Consider the following 27592-nt stretch of genomic DNA (forward strand, 5'->3'; position numbering starts at 1 on the left):
GCACGTAACTGGTAATCTACCAGTAGGTTATGACTTGACCTTTTGTGCTGACCAGTCTGGGTGCCTGTTTGAAACTTGAATTTTAATACTTGACATATTTGACTTACTCCCACTTAACCAATCTTCTGTAATCACCCTGGAGCTGATTGTATCTGCTTTTGTCCGTGTGTTGCCAATTAAAATAAACATTCACGCAAAAGCCTTTTACCTTCTTTTTTTTTTTTTTTCTCCCTTCTTTTCCATTTGACGATTAGGAAGTGACATCGTGGCAGCAGATGTTCCTTTTGTAAACGTCCTAAAATTTGCTGACACATCATTGGCTTTCGCCGCCTGCTGACCACTGCATGCCTCTGACTGGAGAAGGGCAGCATTTGTAAGACACAAGCCCCCTCCAACGATGATGGAGGAATATTAAAAAGGTCAATCATTTAAATAATAAAACCAGTGTCGGTAAATACCAGCAAGATTTGACATTGCAGTACTTGGCGGTTTTGCTAAATCAAATGTTAAGATGCTGGGAGACAATCAAGGAGTTCTTATTTGCTTGTTAGCACGCTGCTGTGTCCTATGCGTTGTTGTGACGCGTGAATTAAAGGATCCATCATCTACTACTACTTTTTTTTTTTTTTTTAAGGCAAATGGCACAAGTGTGTATATTGAACTTTGATGGTCCATTAAACAACCGAATGGGAAAAAAACCTGAATATATAGTCTTATATACTTTAAATAATTTTTAAATTGTACTTTTATCTAGAACCTTTTTATGAGATGAATGCTTAACTAATAAAAATACCTTGTTTTTCATATTTTAAAACATAACTCACCCAAGTCCCTCAAAATAATTTTTTTTTAAAAAAAATGATGAAGCCGTAATGTTAAAAAAAAAAGGCCCAAGGGTGCTTCAAATATGCAGTACCAACACTTGACGCTAGAGAACGCCATTTCAGCTTTTTCCGCCGGCTCTGCCTACAGTTGTACGCTTAAAGGTTGCTTTATTTTCATTGCTGTATTTTCAATGTAATGTATCTTTTTAATTATTTAAAATAAATAACCTATTTAACGAGCGAACTGATGAATTCTACACCCGAAGGATAAATCAGGATATATAAATCTTTAAAACAAAACAAAAAAAGAAAAAAAGTTATTTACGAGCCTGTAATGAACACGTAGGCCTTCAAAGGGCATTTCACGCATGCAATACCACCAGGTGTCGATAGAGGACGCCGTTGTAGCCTGTTTGGTGGGCTCCGGTTACAGCCCGGTGAGCGAGACACAACCTGGCCGGCACACCGGCCCCCGCCTCCCGCCCCCTGCATGTCATCCCCTCACCCAACTCGTGTTCATCCCAAATGCTGCACAACTCGCGCACCTTCACCGCAAAACTACATTTAACATCTCCACCTTATCGGACATTATTTGTATCCACTTGCGTGGCCCCCCAGGTAAGCAATTGACCGATTTTTAAATTAAAAAAAAACTATTATTTTTTTTTAACCCACGGATGCTTTACCCACTCGTGCGTATTTACGCACAGGTTTGACGCAGCGATTCTTCATTTTCCGTGTTCACATTCCCCCAGGTTCAAACATCAACATGACATTACAGGAGATGTCAGGACTCGTTGAAGACGTCATCATACGTGCTATTAAAACTTAACTGTGCTCTCCTTCCCTCTCTCTCTTTCGCTTTGTCTCATCCCCGCAGTGACCGTCAACATGTTGTGGATCTGCGTGGGTCTCCTCGCTGGACTTTTCTCCTGCGTTCTCCCCCAGGAGGCTCAAGAGCCCATCTCTTACTCGGTAAGTAAGCACAGAAAAAGTTAAATAATATTCATGACCAAAAAAAAACAAGAAAAGAAAATATTTTAACTATACAATAAGAACAACAATGGACTGTTAAAATAAATATCAATTTTGAAGATTTGGGGACATTGTAACAACTGTGTTTTTTTTTTTTTAATTATTTGTATTTTGTAAAAAAAAATAAATAAAATACGTGAAGATATTGCAGAAAATGCAATCAGTACTTTGACTTATGAGTTTAAATTGTTCAGTGACCAGGCCTGTAACTCGAGTTAAAATTTGAACAACACTGTTTGAATATATGAAAATTAATAGCAAAATTCAATAAAAATGTCTTGCAAAAAAGAAAGGAAAAAAACTAAATATGTGTTGTTTTTTTTGGTTTTATCAAGTGCAAATGTATTGTGTTAAAAAGTTAAATACAACTGAACTGTACTTAGGTGGTGATTTTTCCACACACCACTAGATGGCGCCGGTTTACTACTTCTGGGACTAGTACCACACTTTGAGAATCAGCGGGATAGTATTATCAAACCCTGCCCACTGAAATTAATTAAAATTCCGTTCACCTGTTCCACCTCCCAAAACCGTCACAATGTATTTTGTTGATAGAAAAATATTACTTTATTGTGTAGAAACAAAATAAAATAATAATAAAAAGGATGTAAAGAAATCAAATAGCTTTCTAAAGTGTAAGTACTGCAAGTTGAAAGTCACATCAACAGCTGTGCGCCTGAGCTGTTTGCCTTTGAGGGGCGTGGCCAAGTGAGGGACATCATGAGAGCATTGAAGTAGCTTAAGTTAACTTTTAATCTTGCACCCGATAAACACTCTTTACAGAATTATAAAACCAATGCTAAAACTGATAGAAACTAAACTAAAATTAATAATTTTCAAAACATAAAACAAAACAAACTAATCTGCTTATCAAGCTATTTTAAACTACCTGAATTAAAAAAATAAAAAACCTTATAATTAGAATTATTTGTCATTGTTGGTCGATTTGTGTTATTAATATGATTGTGTTTCCTTCACAGTGCACTGAAGGTTATGAGTACGACAGTGTGAGTGAGCAGTGCAAAGGTAAGTCTGGTCTATAGGTGGCAGAATTACAAAATGTTATTTTAATTCTCATAGTATTTTTATTTCTTTTTTTTTTAATTTCAATAATAATCAAACTCTTAGAGAGTTATGTAATATCAACTGTACCATTTGGGAACTGAGCTTCTGCTAAGCCACACCCCCCAAAATACAGTCCGGCCAATCACAGCGAAGCACAGAACGGGCACTTTCCTGGTTGTTAAATTCAGCATACTAATTACCATTTTTGAAAAAAATATATAAATATAAAGTCTACATTTCAATTATAGATGTGTGATGTGGTATACTTTGGATCATGGTTTAAAAATTGACATTATTCCTTGATGGTAAATTATTATTATTTTTTTGTAAAAACCTTTTAAATTAAGCCTTATGGTCTACACTTTGGTAGTAGTGGAAGGATGTGCTGTGCTAATGCTAATTCCTATCTGGTAAATGCCACAATTTTGTGGAACCTCTGACGTCATAGCTTGAAGTCTAAACTTCGGTACTAGACACATGATGTGGTATGCATTGGATCACATTTTCAAAATGGCTGTCATTCCTTGAAGGTGAATGCTTTATTTTTGTAAAACCTCTTAAATGGAAGCTTAGAGTCCATACTTCCTTATTGCAAAAGCTGTTCTATTCCATTACACGCTTCTGACAGCTCTTTCGGTCGTCCACGTTTAGACATCGACGAGTGCGCACTGCTGGACGGCGCCTGCAAAGGAGGCATGCAGTGCATCAACCACTACGGCGGCTACCTGTGCCTTCCCAAGAGCGCCCGCATCTTCATCAGCAAGGAGGGCGAGGAGGCGCCCCCTCCGGATCCCGTCGCGCCACCTCGCCAGCCGCAGGCCCCTCGGGTGTTCCCCGGACAGGTCTCTTATACAAGCCGGACGACGGTCCGCTGCTCCGCCGGCTTCATGCCGGACGATCAGAACGTCTGCAGAGGTAAGACGGGATGAGTTGAAAGTGAGCGTTGTTATTTGTGGAAATATACGTGATGTGGTTGATCAGTCAGCAGGAGCGACATTTAAATGTCAATTTTCTATATGGCCCTTTAAACATTGCACCGTTTGACAGAATTGACTAGCAGCCAACAGCTCAATTTCCAATTGGAATCCTGACACGCTTGAAAAATATTTGGCCTGAAGGTGCTCCTTATCTCCCCAAAATATCATCAGTATGCCTCTGTTGCACTTGGCCAATTGCGGCAGGAGCGTGCGTCCCCGAGCCGGGCCGGTATTCGATAATTACGTGTTAATGACTTGAGCGCTCCAGAGGTGAAGCGTTCATCCATCTGCGTGACACATGCACGCGTGCGCGCCAGATGTGTTGCAAGCTTGTGTGTGTTGTGTGATGTCACGTTTTGTAAACCGCTCGCTTGCGGCGTCATGTTTTTGGCTTCTCCTCAACAAGCCAACCAATGTGTTCAGCTCCTTGAATCAGGGCGGGGGGGGGGGGGGGTCAAACTTGACGACCACTCTGGTTTTAAATATGGTGGAACGTCCAAAAGCTTTAATATATGTTGCTTTTGGACATTTTTTCCTAGAAGTGTTGAGTTAAAATGTATTTATTTGTTTTTTTGGTCAAGATTTTTTTTTAATTCAGTTTGGGTGGATTAGTCATGGTGGAAGGAATTATGAAAAGTTCCATATAGCAGTCAAGAAAGCAAACAATGTCAGGAAAAGCCTACTAGAACATCTGAACTTTATTTTATTTTAGGTTCTCAAAGGCACTTAATATGGCGACAGTTGTGTGCCGACTCCCATTTAACTTGTTTGAATGAGATCTGCTAATTCTGAACATGACCACATCCCCAGTCCTAAGAGGGTGTGCACACTTATGCAACCACACTACCTCAGTTATTTATTTTTACTTTTGTTGAGTTGTGCAGGTTACAGACCACATTAACGTTGGGAAGAGCTTTTAAATGATTTATTTTGGTCTCTTGAGCAGGGGTGTGTAGACTTTTTAAATGTGCTGGAGTTAATTGAAAAGTAGGTTAACAGATTTATTTTCTAATAAATAAATAATGTGAATACTTTTTTTTTGTAAAAAAAAAATAAACATCCTCATACTGTATATAATTTTTGGAGGTATTTTTTTTTAAAATTAAACAATTTTTAGTTGATTGTAATTAAAGCCATTCTTTTATTGGTATTTTTTTTAATAAACATTTAATTTATGGAAATTAAATTAATTCTAAATATTAAAGGTGCTAATGAATAATGATAAATAAATAAAATAAAATAAAATAAATTATTTCAAAAATAAGATTCAAATAAATTAATAAATAAAAGTAGATAGAAGAAGACCCCAAAAAGTCATATGAAATTAATTGACAAAGACAAAAACAAAGCACATATTTGCCATAATTTGTTAGCTTTACTTTTGAACTACAGTACTACTAAAATGTAGTAATCTTTCATCTCTATATTAAAACTTGATTTAGCCTATATGTGAAATGTACTGTATGCATTTTCTGTATTCGTTTCCGCACATAACTTTAAAACGACAAAAATCGAGGTAGCCCACTCTCGTCCTCAAATCAAATACTTTTTTTGCATGCATGTAGTATTTATGGACGTGTTCTGTGGTTTGACTGCACCAGGCATGTGGCGAGCGGCTGCGGTGGTAAAAACAAAAGTAACAAATGTGATTTTTACACCTCCGGCAACGATCCGTGTGATGATGTTCCTCACGTGTGTGTTTTTGTGAATCGTAAGTTTTCATTGCGGTGTAAAACATGGCAGCGCTCACTGCTGTTGAGTCAAAGCAGTATTGCAGCGTCAGGCCGGGCAGAAAAGCAAAAAAAAGAAAAAGAAGAGGGGAAACATGAAAGTGTGGGAGCGATCGCCCGACCGCAAAAATGCTCATAATAACGTCACGGCTTTTGACGGGCCGCCCCGCTTGTTTTCCGGTGACTCCATGTCGCGTGTGTGGCGAATAAACCGAGATCAGCGAAACGCTCAGCGGGGAAAAGAACACGGCCAATTTTCCACAAGCTGGACTGCCAAAGGAGTGTTTTGAACTGAAAAATGATGATATGACAAGAAGGGGCTGTGATGGGAAGTACAAATGCTTTTTTCGGTATCTGTCCTTTATACAAATAATTTTTCTACCAATTTTTTTACTTTGACTCCCTTCATTTAAACACTCCTTACTTTGTCAAAAGAGGCTTATTACTTGTTTCAACCTCTGCAGATGATGAAAGAACATATTTAAATTGGAAATAAATATTTTGTCGTTGTGGGCGTGTCCGTCAAATAGCGTAACTACGGCCTAAAAAAAAATGGATGCTACTTGCACATCAGAAGGAACAACACAATGACTGTTGAAGTGAAGCAAAACATGACAAAAACAGAAAAATGTCTTTACATTCTATTTAACTAAAGTAGGAAGTAAAAATCAGAGAGCTAAATTATTTAAAAAACAACAACATTTTTATATTTTATGGGTGTTTGGAACAAATTAATGGCATTTCCATTCATTTCAATGGCAGAAGGTGATTATACCTCAAGGCATGTGTGTATTTGAAAAACATTTTTTTTTTCACCTATTGCGTGTGTATCTGGAACATATCCACTGCATTTAATGCATACAATTTGTCACTGCGCCATTTAGATGACAAGAAATGGCCAAAAATGACAGATGTTATACATTAACCTTCTCCTCATAGGGAATTTATTGGATGCCTTTCATATTCAGACAGGGTATATTAGGCGTTGTTAAATTGCCAAGCATGTGAGCTTTCATCGCACGAAATGGGGGTGGGACGGCGGCCAAGATTGGGCTTCGCCGAAACATCAAACTAGAAGATTTTCCACAGAGATGATCACAGCTCCTCCAAAATACATAAAAAAAAAAATATGATTTAACATTTATTTATCCAGGTAAAGCAATTGGGCAATTCTCATTTGTAATACCGACCTGTCAGACAAAATAAAAGCATATACAAATATAAAAGACAGATAAAATATACCGTCGAACTACACATAAACCACAGAGAATTACACATTGTGTCAATAAAACAACCGAACAATGTCATCTTAAGAATGCCCTGCTAGCATAGCAATGCTAACGTAGAATGAAAAACGCCATTGACATGCCAACACTTAGCATCAATATTTGTGGTTTTAGAAACTTGGATACATTACTGACTCACAGTAGTAGAAGAAGAAGTAGATGTAGGAGAAGAAGTAGATGTAGTAGTAGAAGAAGAAGAAGTAGTAGTAGAAGAAGAAGTAGAAGAAATAATAGTAATAGTAGTAGAAGTAGGAGAAGTAGAAGTAGTGGTAGAAGTAGTAGAAGAAGAAGTAGTTTTAGAAGAAAATGAAGTATAAGAATAGTAGAAGAAGTAGAAGAAGAAGAAGAGGGGAAAAAAGTAGAAGAAGAAGAAAGAAGAAGAAGTAGCAGCCTTCAATTCATCAGGGATGCGAAGGACGAATCGCCATATAGCGAGGTAACGCCGTAACTTTAGCGCAGTTTGCTGCTTTGTCTATTAATGATGAGCTTGCAGATATCTTTTGACAAGTAACAAAAAAAAGACCTTCAAGTTGAACCCAGTCAGTTTGTTGTTGTAGTGACACAAATTGGCACCTACATTCGCAACAGCCACACAAGTTATAAAACTTAAGTGCCAGTGTGACAGCTTAATGATACTTGCATTTCCATGACCTCGCCCACCCACTAAACACACACGCACGCACACACACACACACACGAGGGAAGATGGCCACAAGCGGCTGGCGGCTCGAAGTCGTATTTATGCATATTAAGTCTGATTTCCAGCAGTGGTGAGATCAGCCTCTCCCGCAAATGAATGTTGTCCATCAAACGTGGTCTAATTAGTCATTAGCAGTGTTGACAAGCGGTTAGCGTTATTATTTTAGGGCATTTTCCAGGACCTCCCGAAACGGCGACTTGGAGTCGCCTGTGACAATATCGCCTGATACTTTTTAATACTTTGCTTCTGACTGCCTATTTTGAGTAAAGATGTACTTTGACTTACAGTACTTTTTAAAAAAAAAAAAAATTAAACAAACACCAAAATGGTGTCAATGGTGGAAAATTGATTTGCTAAATTGAGATACGATCTCAGTTACGGAACAAATTAAACCCGTAACGTATCACTGTATATTCTAAAATCCTGATAATTGATAATACTAATTGGAGCTGCACACATTCATCAACAACTATTTTGATAGTCATTTAGAGACATGAACTTAAAATTGTCAATCAGGAAGTATTAGTGGCTGATTTAATTGACCGAATCAAATACTGTCCCCCCCCCCTTTTTTTTTTTTACTGATACTAGCTTATTTTTTAAATCGACAAATCAGTTGTTTTTTTTTCTAATTTTGTTTTGTCCTGTTTTCCTTTTTTCATGACTTGTTCCTTCAGTTTTTGTTTCCACCTATCCTCATCAGCCTGGTCCCTTGTGCCAACCAATCAGATCCCTGCTTGTGGTTATTCCACATTCCTTATTTGCCTTTTTGTTTTGTTTTTGAAAATGAACATTTGTAGACTCCTGCTCTCGTTGCATCACAGTTTTCTGGCGTTAGGGTCCTCCACGCTAACCACGAATGGCGTTTTTTGAATGAATCGACAAATACAGCAAAAAAAAATTTTTAAAGACGAGTGGCCGGACGGAGGAAGCTGATTGGCTGACAGAAGGAACAGGGTTGACGAGGACAGGTGGAGAAAAACAAACAATACATGAAAAAAAGTCAAACAAGGAAATCATGACAAAACCAAATGTCATCAAAACAAAGCCAACGAAAAGACCGATCATGACAGTAAGTGAGAAGGCACTGTTGTATTATTCATGGTCGAAATGAGACACTCATGCGCTGCAAGAACCAACTTGCCCCTCCTGTTTACCCGTTTGCTTTTGCCGAGGTCACGCCGGCCACGTGAGCACCCGCATGCCTGGCAAACTTCGGCGACATCTTCACCTGAAATCCTTCCCAAATATTAGTACCGCTTTAACCCCCTTTACACTTTTTCATTGTTTTCCGGTTGCTAACATTTTTCCGTGAGCATGCAATGCGCTCGGGAGGAATATCTCTGGAATGTCGGAGCGGGGCTTTTTTTTTTTTTTTTTTTTTCGTTTGCTCCCGTTCTTTGTGATGGTAAAAATTACTCACCACCTCGACAGATAAGCATCACATCGATCTGCGGGAAGGAGGAATGCAGGCGGGAGAATGAACACGGGGAGGGAGAGGGAATGAAAGGGAGGGATGGAGAGAGAGAGTGTTTCACCTTTCGACTTGACAGCCTGCTGATATTTGACGGAAGGAGACACGCGACCATGTTTTTAGCGCGAGCCAACTGCAATCGCTGAAAATCTACCATATAAAAACCAGGGGGAAAAAGTTTTTTTTCTTTCTTCCAAATTCATTACAATCTTTTTCAAGTAAACATATGCACGCCTACACTCACGCACATACACTAAACAACAACAACAACAAAAAGAAAGAAAGAAAGGTAATGTCAACACAGTGACTTAGCCACTGGGGGGCAGTATAATACAGTTATGCAGACTCAAATGAAGAAGAGCTTCACAAGTACTGTAACTCGCTAAGCTGCAGTAATGTTAGCCATTTTTCGCAGAGGAAAAAGAAAATATGCTTGTGAGTGTTGTTATTCTCTGTTATTGGCGCGTGAAAGATGCGAGTTTGAAAGAATAAAAAGGAATCGAACAAGGATTTGTAAAATTGAAGTTTGGATCTAGAAGTTTGTGATACCGTGACCTAAGAATGCCCCCCACTTAAGTTAAGAGAAGCCGCTTTGGCTTTTTTCTTTGTTTTTCTTTTTGTTGTGATCCAAAGTTTAAAAGTTACAAACAATCTTTGGGTTCGCTGCCACTCAAGTGATGTGATTACAATTTAGAAATAAAAATGGAGCTATTTGTTTTACATGGATATTGTTTTTAATGACTTATGATTAAGCTTAAATATGAAACCTATCTGTTAATTACACTCAGAAAGTTTTAATTCGGAATTTTTCTAAAATTCCAATGCTTAACTTCCCAGGGACTAGAAACTTTCAAAAAATGTATGGACATCTCTAGTCAGAATTTTTCAGATTTTTTTTTTTTTAAATGTCTGTCCTGTCGCTAAGTCTGGCTGAGTTATGTGTTTTATGCCGAGTCATCAAACTTTGGCTCCATGCTCCGCCCAGGCATTAACGAAAAATTGAATGGCATGGACTGGAATCACATTTATTGCCATTGAACATATCACGAGTACAGAGCAATGAAAAATCACTTAATAGTTACAACCCATCCCGGAGACAGAATTGGAAGCCGTCCCGATTTTCTTCGATCAAAAACACATTTCTCACATTTAAATCACACAAAATGCATTAGGAAGATTAGCATTAGACAGCCATACATTTTGGATTGTTGGTATAGTTCCAAGAGAAAATCAATTATCCACTCTCACATTTGGCTCGGTGGAGGTAATAACCTCATTTTTTTTCTTGCGGCGCGCGTATCCATGGTGCAGGCAGCACCTGCGTACTTGATGTTTTTCAGCGTTTCCTGGCATCAGCGACGGCTGCTCGGTGAGCGCCACCTCTGCGCGCTGTCCTCGGTGAACGCGGCCACAAATCTGTTTGTTCTCCTGTTGTTGTTGGTGGCGGTCCAGAAGCCAGCTGCTTCCTCCGCTCATCTGCTCACCGTGTGCCGATCTTTCCGTTGACCTCATGTCGGGAAAGGGACACGCAATGCTTATAAATCTCCATGTAGCGCTTTTGTTTTTTATTTTGGTAATCGCAGAGCTTCTGCAAATCACAATTCCCGTCCAATTTTCAGTTCTATTAATCAAAAGATTTTCATTCACCTAAAAAATTCACCATATGAGGACCTTTTTTTTTTTGTTTTAGAGAAAATGTTCCTATTTTTTTTAGAGAACAATGGCATCTTTCCAAAAGGCGTGATACTACAAAAATAATCATTTTTTGAACTCCTACAAAAGAAAAAATATTTTCATGATTCTTTTCTCATTATCTTCAACTTTAGAGAGATATATAATATACCATATACAAAACATTAAATAAATGTTATTTGTTAATAATATAACAGGATATCACACCATTTTAAACTCATTCACTCCCAGCCATTTTCACTGAAGCAACCCCCTTTGCTCCCAGCTGTTTTACTGGATTTTGACTGAATTTGCAAGTCCCACAGAGTATTCTGTTCCATTGCTATAAAAACATGGAACCTACCAAAAGAAAGATTAGAATCTCTTCTTTCATCAGGATTTTTTTTAATCTGTTTCCGTTTTGCAGCAATTAGCATTAAAATATAGCTAAGTTTAATCATTATTCACACATCTGTTTTAAACTGTGGGGAAAACAGCTCGTTTTCAACACGGCCCTGGTTGATCTCTTTTACTCTTCTGCCACCTGCTGGTCGTTTTTGTAATAACTACCATTGCTTCAACCGTTTTATGCAGTTAAGAGGCTGCATCAAAGCCTTCTGTATGCTCTAGCATAATTTCTTTTTTTGTTAATGTATAAATATGTCTTTGGAACATTTAGAATATAACATATGTATACGTTTTTGGGAGCAAATGAGTTAAACAAATGGTATCACGTTTTTGGGGGCATTTGACTTTGGCTGTAGTTCCTTACAGCTCATTACCAGACCGGAGCGAAAGAGGGAATGTTGCTGGCACACATCGGGATGTTTCTGACCTTTTGGGAGCACAAATCAAGTGAGGCAGGCTTTAAGTGTAACTAAAACGCCCCTCTCAACAACATAACACGGAAATATTTCACACAGTTATGTCTCTGCTTCTTTTGATTTTCTTATCTGTCTTCTGCTCCGGCTTGCTTTGAACTGGAAATTTATTTTCCTGTATTTGAGCACAGTGTTCAAATTGTGCAATGTTACTGTAGCTAGCTAGTTATGTTACACTGTGCCACTGACACTGTACTACATCTTAGCTCTGTGATTTTTTTTACACTAGCATTGCATTTCTTGCCCCCGCTGCCCCCACCCTGTCTTCTTTTTGCAAAGATTAAATTATCCTATAATCCCAGATACATAAAGAGAGAGCGATGCTATCCAAACCGTTGCTTGGATCTCTTCCTGCTTTTCCATCGCGATGGCTTCAGCGAAAACACAACTAAATACTCTCGAGTGATAATTACAACAGGCCCTGTCATGTCATGAATAAATCTGCAGTGAAAAGGGGGAGAACAAAAAAAAAAGATCACACACGTTTTCATTTTTGGGCTTGTTCTTTGCACACTGGTGTTCTGTGAAGCTCATTTAAGCAGATGTGGGAAAAGTGCTAAAAATTTGCACGTAAGTAGATGGACAGATACTTTTGTAAGAAAAAAATTCTGGTGAATGTAGAAGTTCTGATTCTACTCTTTTACTTAGTCCTTTAACAACTAATAATAAACAAAAAAAATTTTTGGGGTGGAGATATAACAGAAATTACTAGTATTTAATCTTACCGTTAGCCTAGTGAATCAAAGAGATTTGACATAAGTTGTTTGTTAAAAGTGCTGTTGTTTTTTCTTTTTTTCTGAAAACATCCCCCCCAAATTTTTTTTACAGGTAATGGTGATGTATCGAATGTCAAAAATGTCAAATGTGTACTCCTAAATGCCATGTCATAGCTTAGGCTAACGATATGGCATAATAGCATATTAGCATAATTTAGGCTAACGGTATTGGTTAATAGCATATTAGCATAGCTTAGGCTAATGCCGGAAGGGCATAATATCATATTAGCACAGCTTAGGCTAACAATATGGCATAATAGCATATTAGCATAGTTTAGGCTAACGGTATGGCATAATAGCATATCTTAGGCTAACAGTATGGCATATAAGCATTTTAGTATAGTTTAGGCTAACGATATGGCATAATAGCATATTCGCAGAGCTTAGGCTAATGATATGGCATACTAGCATATTGGCATAGTTTAAGCTAACGGTATGGCATAATAACATTAACTTAGCATAACGGCGTAAGTTTAATAGTTTAGTTGTCCATGTCATTTTTAATATAATAAACAAGAATTTTTTAAAAAGCATATCAGCATATTTTGACATTGTGCGTAACTAAGTTAAAAATGACTTGGTCGATGATACTAGGCAAACGAAAAGTTAATTGTCATCAGAAAGAAAAAGACTCAAGTACAGATTGAGGAAAAACTAATAAAAAGTCAACTAAAATGTCGCATTTACAGAAACTAATACTGACGACCTCACTATAAAATCAAATTCAAATTTACTGAATTTACTGAAAACTTAAGTCAAACTGAAACACGGTGGGAAATACCCTGATACAAATACCTGAAAAGTATTTTTACTTCATTACGTCCCAGCACTACATCGCGTCCAAACACCTCACACTCACACACACACGCACACAATATTACGCACACGCATTCTTTGAGCTCCCCCTCCAAAACTCCCACGAGGCCTTTAGAATTAATCCCGAAAAGAGCGAAGGGAGTTTTAAAACGCTGACATAACGCCGTAAATCTAACTTCAAATCTTCAACAACAACAAAAAAGAAGTCCTCCACCCTTTTTTTTTTTCTCTCTCTCCTCATTCTTTCCACTTCCACTTGTCCCCTGGAAAGCCTCGCTCCGGCGTGTTGCTAACAAGAGCGCTGTGTCAAGTCAATGCGGATGAGCTCACACATCATCACTTTTGGTGGCTTGTTGCAGTTTAAAAAAAAAAAAAAAAAAAAGCTTTTATGTGTCAACTATATGGACTTACTCCATGCGGTAAGCTGCGGTTGGGGGGAGGGGCTTTACGGGACCCGGGAGCCTTCCAAGTACGGGATAACCCCCCCTCCCTGGCAGCGTATCAAAGGCTCAGCGACAAAGTAGCAGTTAGTGAGATGTTCCCGGGCTGCGCATATGCTTTTATTTAAAGTGTTCTTTGCCTTACAGCGCACACGCGTGTGATAATAATTTACTTTAGATGTATTATATGCCAGCTTTTCTTGTCTTAATCATGACAAGCCAACTAGTGCTCAAGTTCATCTTGAAGTCGTTCCGAAGAGAAACAAACTGTCAGAAAATGATGATTCAGTTTAAATGTAGCCCAAGTGGCTCATTACAAGTGTTTTGATGGGGAGGGGTTCAGTCCAAATTGAGTTAGACGCCTTGAGTGTAGTACCATATTGAACCACTGCAATGTGCCTGGCAGCATAGAGCTCTACTGAAAGACATGCAGCGGGATTTACAGTGAGAAAAAGAAGAGACAGAGAACGTAAAAACCCTGCCACAGTTTGGCTTTAGCCCCAGAAGCTAGCTAGGGAGCTTGCTAGCTGTCCAACTGTTTGAGATTCGATCATTTTGAGATACAAGTATGGTCATCTCATGGCCTCAGAGGTGGCCAATCCAGGTCCAAAAGTAAAAACCGTGCTACAGTTAAGCTTTAGCCCATTGTGCTAGCTCACTAGCTCCCTAGCAGATAACCAAGAACTCTAACATAACATTCTAACATCTAACATCTTGGCAGATAACCAAGAACCCGGGGTGCTAGCTAGCTAGCAAGCTCCCTAGCTAGCACCCCGTTCTACGTTCCCACGTTCCCGATCTACGTTCTACCGTTCCCACGTTCTAGCTCACTAGCTCCCTAGCAGATAACCAAGAACCCGGGGTGCTAGCTAGGGAGCTTGCTAGCTAGGGAGCTTGCTAGCTAGCTAGCACCCCGGGTTCTTGGTTATCTGCTAGGGAGCTAGTGAGCTAGCGCAATGGGCTAAAGCTTAACTGTAGCACGGTTTTTACTTTTGGACCTGGATTGGTCACCTCTGAGGCCATGAGATGACCAATACTTGTATCTCAAAATGATCGAATCTCAAACAGTTGGACAGTCAAAAGTTTACTGAAGGTCAAATTAAGTTCACTTGCAAAGGTTATAGTGCATTTTTGGTTCACCCTAAAATTTCACCCCAAAGCCTAATATCCTTAACAAAATTTTTTTTTTCCTTTTTCTTTTGCCAACAAAAACTTGTTTGGGCAAATAAAGGGCCTCCATTCCTAATAGCCGCCTTCCCCTATCTGCAGGAATTTGGCTAAAAGTCATTTTTCCCCAGCTCTGCAATAAAAACATCCAGTACGAGTCATTTGTAAATGTCAGGCCTGCCTACTTTGGCTCCTGCTTCACTCGATTGTCCACGATGTTCCGCAGCTCTCATCCATGATGAGTGGGAGGCACTTGGGATTAGCAGGTAGTGATTTGAAGAACTGGCGAAAACAGCGTTTATTGTTTGTTTTCTAGAGATCAGCATTGTGACGTTGCAAAGTTTTTAGCGCTGGCGTTTGTCTGCGGCTGCTGACAGGAGAGGAGACACGCCATTTCCAGTCCCTGTGAATCACCAAATACCTTCAGTCGGAAGGCGCGGTCCTGACTTGATCCCGGCTTTATGTAAAGTGCACCTGTCTATTTACTGACGTTGATTCAAATGGTCTTCCATTAAGAGGCCACAGAAAAAAAATACTGAACATGGTGAAATATAGCTGATTTCATAATACCTTATTTAGGCTTAACTGTATTCCCTTAATTCAGCTTTCAAGTTAAATTCTTATTAGCTATATTTGTTGACACTTAAGAAATATGGGTGGTCTAATCATTATTTCTTTGACTACGTGTAGTTTTATCCCACACACACACACACATGCTGATGACACATTTAAACAAAAAAAAGTAAGAAAATGAAAGATATGAAAATAAGAGGCCAATATACACGTAAAACTTACTCATAAAACCAAAGAGAATGAAAAAATTCAATATTTAAACACCAAAATGTTCAACCAAACCATATCATTTTGTCCACGACCTTAATGCTAACATATAATGCAAAACGCCATAGACGGGCTAACGGAAATTAGCATAGTTCTGTGTTTTTTTCTTTTTTAAGATAAGAGAAGCTTCTGAGGAAGGCGGCAGCCGAAACTTGTCAAGGTAAAGCAGAACCTTTTTTTGTCTTAAAAAGGAAAAAACACAGGACGATATAGAATTGTAGACAGGATGATTTTTTTGTTTTGCCAATTAGCATAGTTGTTACGGTAGTTATATAACCTTTTATACTGCTACTTTAACACAGAGCATTCGATAATACCTACGGGTTTACATTTTATTGTCTGTGCTCTGCGGGAGCGACGGCAACATTTCAATTGGAGAAATTTAACCGACGTCAGAGAGTAATGTGACAAACCCGTCTTTGACTACTTCACACGGGTCACCTTCCTTTACTGTGATGCTATTGAAGTCGGTCACAGGTGCCTTCCAAGCCACATCAGTGAGTTGTGGATTTCCCGGCACAACGCTGCTTTCATGCTTTTTTTTTTTTTTTTTTTTTTTAAATCTTTTGTGGCATGTGGAATAATCTTGTCTGTGCCCGTATGAAGTTTGCACCTGATGTCTCTCAGGTTGCCCTTTTGGATCAGCCTCGCTTTTGTCTGTTAACGCGCTTAAACGCTTTGTCTCGTCAGAGCGCCAAGGTGCACATGGGGCAGATGCTCCGGGTGCATTTAGATGGCCGACGCTCACTTTCAAAAGATTTGTCTTCTGTGCTTGGATTTGAATTCACGGAGACAGAGTGTCTCTGTTTTTATTTATCTCAGGGGGCGGCCATTTTACCATGGATATAAATGGCTGGATTTTTATCTATCTGGGGGGGGGGGGGGGGGGGTATTTTGCCACTTGCTGATTGGTTGTTACCTGAGCAACTGTGATGTCATTTTCACTCGACAGCAAGTGGCAAAATGGCCGCCCTCTGATATTGATAAAAACGGTTGTTGTTTTTTTACTGCTTAACTCATATTCCACTAACACAATATTAACCAAAATACCGTATTTAGACTAGTGGGTCTGCATAGAACATATTATTGTCCCAAAAATTTTGGGGGTTAACTTCCCCTTTAACAGCAACAAAAGTAGCCTAAATATCATTCTTTTTCATTCTACTAAAATTATTTTTTGTAGAATTATAGAATAATTGACTTATTAGTTTTATTTCCTACGTGATGGATGGCCCAGGACTCCAGCAGAGGTGGCAAATCCAGATCCAGAAAGTAAAAACCTTGCCACAGTTTGGCTTTAGCCCCTGATGCTAGTTAGCTAGCTCCCTAGCAGGTGAACAAGCAACATGGGAGCTAGCTATGGAGCTATCTACGTAGCTAGCATCAGGGGCTAAAGCCAAACTGTGGCAGGATTTTTACTTTCTGGATCTGGATCTGCCACCTCTGGACTCCAGAGACCCAAATATTTGTATATGCATACGGAAAGTCAATTTTCCGTAATATGTTACCTGGAACATAACCTGAACAATTATGTCAAGGTTTTGACAGACTTTTGGCTCTTTTAGTTGCATTGTTCACATCTCCGAGCAGCAGCAGCAGCACATTTTTAGCTTTTTCCACTCACTGCAAACATCTTTTTTTTGCACTATTTTTGGTCCGCACAGATGCCAGATGACAAAAATAACGACTCCCTCTTTCCCAATTCTGTGCGTGTATGTGTGTGTGTGTGGTATTAAGGATAACTCACTTGACATACTGTGAAACTGATGCCCAATGGCTGTCTACATTGGGGGTGGAGACCACCCAGGAGGACTGCTGGTGGGCCTGCTGGGATGAGAATGCATGGGCGTGTTTGGACGCTCTTAGCGTGTGTGTGTGTGTGTGTGTGTGTGTGTGTGTGTGTGTGTGTGTGTGCGCGCGCGTGCGTGCGTGTGTGTGTGTGAGGGGGAGTTAATAGACACGCATTAAGAAAGGAGAAGAGGAGTTAGGTGGGAGGGAGGTAGCAGATGGCGGTTAATCATGTTACATGAGTTTGAAGAAGAAAAACAGACTCCAATCAGTTTTTTTCTCTCTCATGTATTAGAAGTAGCTTCTTTGTTCCGTAATCAAACTTGAATTGATTGAAGTATCATTTTTCATCCATTCCATTGTATGACAACATCATAATAGTCAATGTAAACTGTTTTTGTCAATTTTCAAAACCGTACATCCTGTAGTATTTGTTGGATGTGCCTTTAAGGGGCGTGGCCTAGTGATTGACATCAGCAGCTGGAGTTGAGTTGGCGGGCAGCTCCTAGAGAGTATTTTCATGTTGTAGTTGTGTGTTTGACTCTTTGTCCTGCGCAACGACTGGCTGAAAGTTGATTAGCAATTCTGGCTCTCCTTGCCCACATGTGAGGCCACTTAATTGCTCCATTTTGTTTTTCACTTTACCTGAGTGACAGCGTATCCAAAAATGTGCCAGTAACACCGTTTTTGCAACATAAGGCAAAAAAAAAAAAAAAGAGAGAAAACAGCTGGCAACTTGAAAAAAAATATTATTATAATTATTAGCTGACATATGGACGTGTGTTAAGAATGAAAAACAAGGCCACCCATATATTGTATCACACAAAATGATGAGCCGCGTGTGTGTTTTTACCCGCTTGCTTTTCCTGTGTGAGTTTATGATGCGTGCACTGTGTGACCATGTCAGTGACCCCCCCACACAGCGTTTTTTACGGTGCAAAACCTCACCTTGCGTAGCCTTGCTTGGCTTTGTTTGCCATATGTTTCAGTATGCGTGTGTGTGCGTGCGTGTGTGTGTGTGTGTGTGGAGAGCAGACATAGACGAGTGCACGACAGGCCGACACACTTGCGGGCCCGAGCAGACTTGCTTCAACACCAGAGGCTCGTACAGCTGCCAGTGTCCTGCGGGCTATCAGAGGAACAGAGACCAATGTGTAGGTCAGTCTTTGGCATTTACTAAACATTTACTAAAAGTGCAGAATTTCAAGTTACTTCATGTTAAAGATTAGATAGCTCTTAATACTAGACTAAGTGCAATTTCTGCAGAAATTGCTTGGGAATGCTGAAAGCTGAATGCTAATAACTGAATGCTAATAGCTGAATGCTAATAGCTGAATGCTAATAGCTGAATGCTAATAGCTGAATGCTTATGAAGTAAATTAAAAGATATATTATGTGAAAATTACAAAGTATTAATTGGAGTTAGAAAACGTTAAATGTCAGTCCCATTGAAAATGAATGGGGAAAATGTGATATTTATATTTAACATAAAATTGTGCCAACACTTTACGTAATGTGGAATCAGACGATATATACCCAAGATGGCGTGAATTTTTTAAGCAAGTTGAAATTCGAACGGTGTCAATTGGATGCATTATATGGGAGTTTTTGCACATCGAAAAAGTGTGGAGAATAAAATGTACCTGAAATAATAATAAAGACTGCACTGATCTGCCACTAACGTCTTACATATACAATTATGCCATCTAGTGGCAGAAAAATTAACCTCAACACAAATCAATATCACTCATTTTTTACAGTACAGTTCATCTTTTTTATTTTAACTCAATTTTATGAATTATTATGAAATTAATGTAGCAATGATTAAAATATGCAGACATATTTCTATTAGTTTAACTTTAGGGAAAAAAATATTGTACATTTAGAACTGATATAAAATTTGCAATTAATGGTGCGTTAATTATCGACGTCATGCGATTAATTACAATAAATAATAATAATAATCGCAAGACACCCCTAATATATACATATATATTCAAAATTGACCGACCGTGTGTCTCTCTTCAGACAGTGACGAGTGTGCCGTCTCCAACTACTGCATGCACACGTGTGTGAACACTCAGGGCTCGTACTACTGCGAGTGCAATGCAGGTCACCGGTTGGCCAGCAACAACCACAGCTGTGTCGGTAAGTCGCGCAGAGGACGTGCGTGCGTGCGCGTGTTTACAAGTAGTAAAAGCAGCATGGTACGCTTGGTCGACAGCAACGTCGTAGTCATCGGCTGCCAGGTTCAATAATACAAAGGCCAGGCGAGCCGCAGGAGTCGTTAGTAGTGCTCGTCATGGCTGATGTTAGAATGCTTACAAGGGCCGGGAAATAAGGACCACACATCAGGAATCAATCACGACAGAACTTTTGGGAGTGAGTTGGCCAAATTATTAGGTACACCTTCGCCATCACTTTAAATAGACGTTTAACACTTTTCGTGTGTGCTTAATGCTCTAGACAAAAAAAAAAAAGGACAAAGAGCATTAAGTCCTCCTGCTGACAGACTTCCACCCACACGTAGATTATACGCCTCTTTTAATTGTCTGCCTGTTTATTAATGTAACATATTAACATGGTTTTCGTTGCCACATTGTCAGATATCAACGAATGCGACACGCAGAGTCCATGTCAGCACCACTGCTACAATCTGATTGGCTCCTTCTTGTGCCAGTGCAACCAAGGCCACGAGCTGGCCCCGGACTTGGTCTCCTGCCAAGGTAAACGTCATATATCACATATACCAAAGTTAGGGGAAATGGGATTTTGGGTGAAATTTCATAGATGAACTTAATTTGACCTTCTCTAAAATGTTCCTAAAACATTTCAATGTTTTAGTACTTTTCGCACAAACGAGCTAAACGGCAATCCTTGAATTTTGCCATTCAGCTCCTTGTTAGGGAACAACCATTTGTGCAAAAACAATTGAGACATTGAACATGCACAATCAAACTAATTAAATTCACCCATAATGGTAATGAAATAATTTACCTGGAAGCCCAATATCCATAACAAATTTAAAAGTTAACGAAAAACTAAAACTAAAATTCCCAAAAATATTTTCGGTAATGAAATAAAATAAAAACAAAAATGCTTTTTGAAAAACTAAAACTAACTGTAATTATAGCGAAAATGTCCTTCGTTTAGTCTTTGATAATTAATTTAATACATAATAATAATACTGAAAATTTAAAAAAAAAATACTGAATATAAAATACTGAAAATAACTAAAACCAAGCATTACAAAAAACAACTAAAACTAACAAAAACAGAAGAAACCAACTAAAAACTAACCCTAAAATTAAATTGTGTCGAATGTCAAAAATGTCAAATGTGTACTCCTAAATGCTATGTCATAGCTTAAGCTAACGGTATGGCATAATAGCATTAGCATAGCATAACGGCGTATGGTTTAACAGCATAATTGTCCGTGTCATTTTGAATGTTATAATCAAGACATTTTTAAAAAGCATATCAGTATATTGCCTGCTTTTTCATTTAACTCAGCCGAAATGCAACGCTAGGTAAGAAGCGTGTTACTTCTTTCATTTTACCATGATGTTTATTAAATATTGCGCACAATACACATTTAAAAAACAACAAAAAAACTAAAACTAATCAAAACTAACACCATGAAAACTAATTAAACCTAGCTACATTTAAAAAAACTAATCTCAAAACGAAAATATAAACGAACTAAAATGAAACTGGTTAGTGTATCATGACATCATCGTGTATATTGCTGTTTCCTGCGCAGACATTGACGAATGCAGCTTCTCCAGCTACATGTGTCAGTACCAGTGCATCAACAGTCCGGGAAGTTACTCGTGCGAGTGCCCAGAGGGATACCAGCTGCAGGGCAACAGATTGTGTCAAGGTACTGCAATTTCTTCCATCAATCAGTCCTCTTGTCAGGTGCAACCTTTTTTTTTTTCTTCTTTTTTTTTGCGCCGCGGACCAGTTTCATGTAGGCTATATTCTATCCATCCATCCATTTGACATACTATTTATCCTCACTAGCTGGAGTAGAACCCATCTGACGGTGTTCACATGCCATCGGGACGCATAGATAGATAGATAAATGTGGACACTTTATAGCTATTAACGGCTTGATGAAAGCATGTACAGATTAAACAATAAGGGTCTCAGGATTGACCCCTGGGGAACACCACTGAAAATCACACTTGTTACCAGTGGTTGAGGACTGCTGCACAAGTCCGTTAGCTAAGTAATTTAAGTAACATTATAACAATTATTAAAGGGGAAGTCAATTATTCAGTTTAATATTGTGTTAGTGTAATATGAGTTAAGCAGCAAAATAGAGCCGTTTTTATCCATTTCAGGGGGTGGCCATTTTGCCCCTTGCTGTCGACTGAAGATGACATCACAGTTGCTCAGGGTTCAGGTAGCAACCCATCACAGCGCAGCTTCAGAAAACAGGTGAGCTGTGATTGGTCGTTGCCTCAGCCCTGCGCAACTGTGATGCCATTTTCAGTTGACAGCAAGTGGCAAAATGGCCGCCCCTGAGATGGACAAAAACAACCGGATTTTGCTTCATAACTCAGTCCACAAATGTAATATTAATCCGAATGTCATGTTTAGACTAGTGAGGTCACATATAACATATTCTTGTCAAGAAATGTTTAAGGTTGACTTCAGTTTAACACTATGAGACAATCAACCGAATTATTGTCAATCAATGAATGCCTTGCTCATGATTAGCGTTGGCGTTTCTCCTCTGAAGCAGCGCAACAAGCCACCAACACATCAACATCGTGTTTCCCCTCTAAGACACCTCAGTGAATTCACACACACGGTGTTAGTTTTTTGAAGTGGATTTATTTGATGTTGTGTTTTTGCCCCGGCTGCCCTGGTCAGGTGCAGGCCTCTCGAGGGGCGCTCATGAATCCTGCCGCTTGTGCGAGGGAGGAGATGAATCCAGGTCACTGTGCCGCAAATAGACCTGCGGTTTGGACTACCTGTGACCTGGCTATTTTTTATTTTTTTGCACATCCTTGCTCCTAATGCTCCTTTGCATAACTGGCGTCAGTCATGCAGGATTCCCCCCCAGGAGTGCTTACTCCGTGGCAGACCGCATATTTTGGTACCTGGGTGTTTGTAATTTCACCACCATCCGCTAGCATCTGTGCCACGTACATCATCTGGAGCAGTTCATAATATTAACTGTATCTACATGTGACATTTTTGAGCTGAGAAAACATACCTGATTGAAAAAACGTGCTAGGACCTTTCATGCCATGACAACGAGGCGCTCTAAAGCAGCCATGTCAGAACAAAGCCCCTGTCCACATGCTTGTCGCGTCCAACTTTTTTTTTTTTTTGCACTTCTTGCTCCACTGCCTTTCTCTCCTGACGTGTGTATTAATTTTGTCAACAAAAACTAAACGAAAATAATTTCATCAACACACATTTTTCACCGGACTAAAACTAGACTAGAATAAACCCTTCATTAATAAACAATAACTAGGACTAAATCAGTATGTATTTTTGTCGACTAATAAAGACGAGATTGTACTTCACTTAATAAAAAGTGGACAAAAATATATGGACATTTTAGTTCATGAACAAAAACGAGACGAAAATTATATGATTTTGTAAGTCTGTCATGAAACACACATTCTTTCAAATCTGCAGCTAGCTAGCTAGCTAGCGACATGCACAATAAATGGGACAGACAGGGGGTGGTTTCACGGTGAAAAGGTTTAAATATATATATATCTATATATATAGTTAGAATACGTAACATTAATCCAACAGCTGTAACATTCTAACAATAATGTTAAACCGACTGCTAACTAATGTTAGCTAACTTACTTGCTCATAGCATGGAGCCATAGTAGCCACTGTAATTGTGTGTCTAGTTGTTTTTCATCCAAAAAATGAGAGAAATTTTTATGTGAAATAAAGACTAAAATGCTAGACTGATAGTCGACTAAAAATTGACTTATTAAAAATGGTATAAGGTTGACTAACTATGATAAAAACTAACAAGCGTGATTGAAACTGGACTAAAACTGAGACTAAATTCAAAAATGTCGGATAAAATTAACACTAGACAACGAGGCACTCTAAAGTGGCTACTGTAGTTATATCTTAATACAAAATTGTTTGTTGTGTCATGACTAGACGTGAACGAGTGCGAAACGGGCACGCACAACTGTCAAGACGATGAGATGTGCTGGAACTACTACGGCGGCTTCCGCTGCTATCCCAGAAACCCCTGCGAGGCGCCTTACACCCAATCCTCGGAAAAGTACGTCACCGCCGCCCAATTGCTTTGCGTCTGTGTTGTCGCTCCATTAAAAATCAGGCCACCGTCTTGCATTTTTGCAGCCGCTGCATCTGCCGCTCTCAGAACGAGTGCCAGGGTCTGCCGCCGTCCATCGTCTACAAGTACATGAGCATCCAGGCCGAGCGGCCCGTGCCCGCCGATATCTTCCAAATTCAAGCCACTAATATCTACGCCAACACGCACAACACTTTCCGGATCAAAGCCGGAAATGAGGCGGTGGATTTCTTTCTCCGGGTAAGTCGAACAGTACGCTGAGATTTGTACAAAACACTATGACACTAAAAACATCTTTTTATTTATCCATCCATTATCTGAACCGCTTATCCATTTGGGTCAAAATAACCCAATTTTTTAATTTTGTATGAAACAACCCCAAAAATTACATCGATTTCTACAACAACAACAAAATGGGGGTTTGTACAAAAAATGGCAAAATTTGGAGAAAGATTTGTTTAAATTGATCCACGTAGTGGATTGGTCCATTATTGACCCAAATTGGGTTATTTTTAGAGTGGACTGTGGACTCTAAAAACAGTTAGTTCAAAGTTCGATCAAATTGTCCCAATGGATCGGTCCTTTTTTTTTTTTTTTTCACCCAAATACCCAACTATTTTTAGAGTTCACTCTAAAAAATAACCCACTTTGCCCAATACATACAGTATCTTGTATCAAATATTGATCCATATAATGGATTGGTCCATTATTGACCCAAATTGGGTTATTTTTTAGAGAGGACTCTAAAAACAGTTGGTTAAAAAATTACCCAATTTGAGAGGGGACTCCAAAACAGTTGGTTCAAAATTAACCCAATTTGGGTCAATAATGGACCAATCCACTACTTGGATCAACATTCAATACAAGATACTGTATGTAGTGGGTATTGGGCAAACTGGGTTATTTTCTAGAGTGGACTCTAAAATCAGTTTGTTAAAAAATAACCCAATTTAGGTAAAAAATAAAAAAAATTATAAAAAAAAAAGAAAAAAAAGAAAAAAGGACCAATCCACTGCTTGGGTTAATTTGATCTAACTTTCTAAGTTGTTTTTCACAAATCAACTCCCAAAAAAAAGTGGTCGTTTTATATGGGGGGGGAGGGGGCCGTTGGGCCGTTTTATATACAAGAAAAACAAGTAGTGGATTGATCCATTATTGACCCAAATTGGGTTATATTTTTTATTTGTTTAACTGTTGAGTGCTATTTTTGACCCAACTGTTTTTTTAGAGTGCACTCTAAAAATAGCTGGGTCAAAAAGTAACCCAATTTGGGTAAAAAATGGACTGATCCACTACTTGGGTCAATTTGACATGACTTTCTGGGTCATTTTTCTCAACTGAACACAAAATAAAATTTAAAAAACTCGGCCATTTTGAGTTGTTTTGTACAAAACCACCCAGAAAGTTGGGTCAAATTGCTACAAATTGGGTTATTTTTGATCCAACTCTTTTTTTCCGTGTAATAAAACATAATCAAAGACAATGTGCAGTAAATAAATCAAATTAAATAAGATGCATACTGTAGTATTCTTTTGTTGGGTGTGCGAGCCTTGAAGGGGCGTGGCCTAATAAGTGACATATGTAACTGAGTGATGCCTTGTTTCTGCAGCGTTCCAGCAACGCCAGCGCCATGCTGGTGCTGACCAAGCCTCTGTCGGGCCCCAGGGAGTACGTGGTGGACCTGGAGATGATCACGCACCACCTGACCATGAATTACCACTCCAGCTCCCTGCTGAGGCTCACCGTCATCGTCGGGGCGTACGCCTTCTGAGCGCACGCCGCAGTCACGCAGCCAATGTCTGTCTCCGCCTAGCATATTGTACATTTCCCTTACGTTATTATTATACATCAAATAGAAGCACTTGCATATGGGACCACCGCAAGATGATGAAGAAACTTAGTGGACGCACATTGATGACTTTAAATAAATATCTATATTTTAAACATGCAGTCATTTAAAAACACAAAAAACAAAATGTACAATATAAATATTCCAAATGAAAACAACGTACTGTTATTTCATAGAAAATGTAACAATATCCTAGAAAAAAAAATATTGCATGATTTGATGTCAATTTTCATATTCAATTGAAATTGCTCAATCTAAAAATATGCAGCTGATCCCGATTGCAAATCTAATATCAGATTTCTTTCAAGTCTCACAAGATTTGACAGATATAAAAGCCTTAACGTGTTAAATTAAATGTGCAGTCTTTGCTTTGAAATATGCTAACCAGGATCAAAACCAAATTACAATATGTTAATTGAGATCATTTGGTTGAATCCAGATTCAAATGGTTTGCGTCTTAAATGCCTGCATAAACATGTACAATTTTGTTCAAACTGGATATGATCTGAAAGAAATATAAACCCCTAGTCATGTTAAATGGGATTATCTGGATTGGATCCAGATTGAATTGGGTTTGAAGCCTAGTTTCAATTTTATTTTATTTTACGGATGTAAATGCCCTACCATGTTAAAAATAATTATTTGGATCGGATCCAGACTGAAACGAATTTGACATTGTGTTGGAAGCCTATATGAACATACTGTATAATTTTGATCAAATTGGCTATGAATTGACAGAGCTATGAACGCCAGATCATGTTTGATATTATCCGGTTTGAATCCAGATTAAAACAGGTTTGACATCCTATGTTTCAAGCCCATATGAACATAAGCAATTTTGTACAAATCAGATACTATCTGAATATAAACGCTGGTGGGATTTTTTTAATTCAATTTAAATTAGCTTAAATCGGCAAACAGGATCAGATCCGGAGTAACTTCAGTTTACATATGGATAGCAAAAATAAGATTGAATTTTGAATGATTTTTTTAAAGTCATATATTTCATCAAATAGCTACTAAAAAAAATGTAGTACAAGTGTACAAGAAGTTAGACAAACTGAGCCAAGACTCAATTATTACACAAAGCTTTTAAATTAAATTTTCATGAGAATTTCATTTGCGCCATCATCACTTCGTTCACAAGAAGTTCGTGTATCGCTCATGAGGAACAATTTCCCAGAAAGCTTCAGAGAGAAGGCATCTTGCCAGTGGCTTGCTTCATACGCATTAAGTCATGTACATAGCTAGGTAACAAATCTGTGTGTGTGTTTGTGTGTGTTTGTGTGTATGAGAAAAAGCTGCCTCAAAGGGCGTCCTTAATGTGGCCGAGCTGTTTATACTTTTGCGCCGTCGCACTTCCAACCCCAATAACAGGAAATGTGGATGCAAGCTAGCCAACTGGCCGGCCTGTGGGTCACTCGGCCCCACTGTTGCTTCACACGTCACATAGTAGTGGCTCACTAATGCAGCACATATGGAGAACGTGTGTGTATGTGTGTGTACTGTGTCGCCTTAACTCACTTTAATGACAAAAAAAAATCTTTAATTGTAACGTGGTCATCCGCCATCGTGCCTTAAGAGAGATTGGAACAAAACGCCACCATCACGCACAGCACTAATCCAGCCGGTCATGCTTTCCATATATTGTTTATATATTTTTGGGTATCTTATATTTAAAATATATTTTTTGAAATACGTATCTTGTATCGAATGTTTGTACCCAGAAGAGCAAAGGTTTATTGTGGAATAAAATATGATTTCCAAGAATGTGGCTTGTCTCAATTGAGTTTTCTATTAGTTTATAAGACCCTTATTTTTATTCAATTCTGTTACAATTGCTTCTTTGATGTCCGTTGAATAATGGTGAACATCGACCTGGATGGTCGTGTGAGGTAACAAAAAAAATATTGCTAAAAAAAAATCTGATGACACTTTACAGTGAACCTTCACATATTTG

General features: G+C 38.7%; 1 protein-coding gene across 3 annotated transcripts in view; it reads left to right on the forward strand.

Annotated features, from left to right (window-relative positions):
* efemp1 (EGF containing fibulin extracellular matrix protein 1) overlaps positions 1–27402 on the forward strand; it is a 31549-nt gene extending 4147 nt beyond the window's left edge. The window contains exons 2-12 of one of the 3 annotated variants that reach the window (XM_077582505.1): positions 255–419; positions 1705–1799; positions 2840–2885; positions 3576–3839; positions 18506–18628; positions 19499–19618; positions 20077–20196; positions 21234–21353; positions 23624–23750; positions 23831–24023; positions 25393–27402. In XM_077582505.1, coding sequence (XP_077438631.1) covers positions 1716–1799; positions 2840–2885; positions 3576–3839; positions 18506–18628; positions 19499–19618; positions 20077–20196; positions 21234–21353; positions 23624–23750; positions 23831–24023; positions 25393–25554 — 1359 coding nt within the window. In that variant the 5' untranslated portion in view covers positions 255–419; positions 1705–1715 and the 3' untranslated portion in view covers positions 25555–27402. The other 2 variants (XM_077582502.1, XM_077582503.1) reach the window with 2 other exon arrangements.
* The last annotated feature ends 190 nt before the right edge of the window (positions 27403–27592 follow it).

This window comes from Vanacampus margaritifer, chromosome 12 (genome assembly GCF_051991255.1).
Source record: "Vanacampus margaritifer isolate UIUO_Vmar chromosome 12, RoL_Vmar_1.0, whole genome shotgun sequence".
Taxonomy (NCBI): Eukaryota; Metazoa; Chordata; class Actinopteri; order Syngnathiformes; family Syngnathidae; genus Vanacampus; species Vanacampus margaritifer.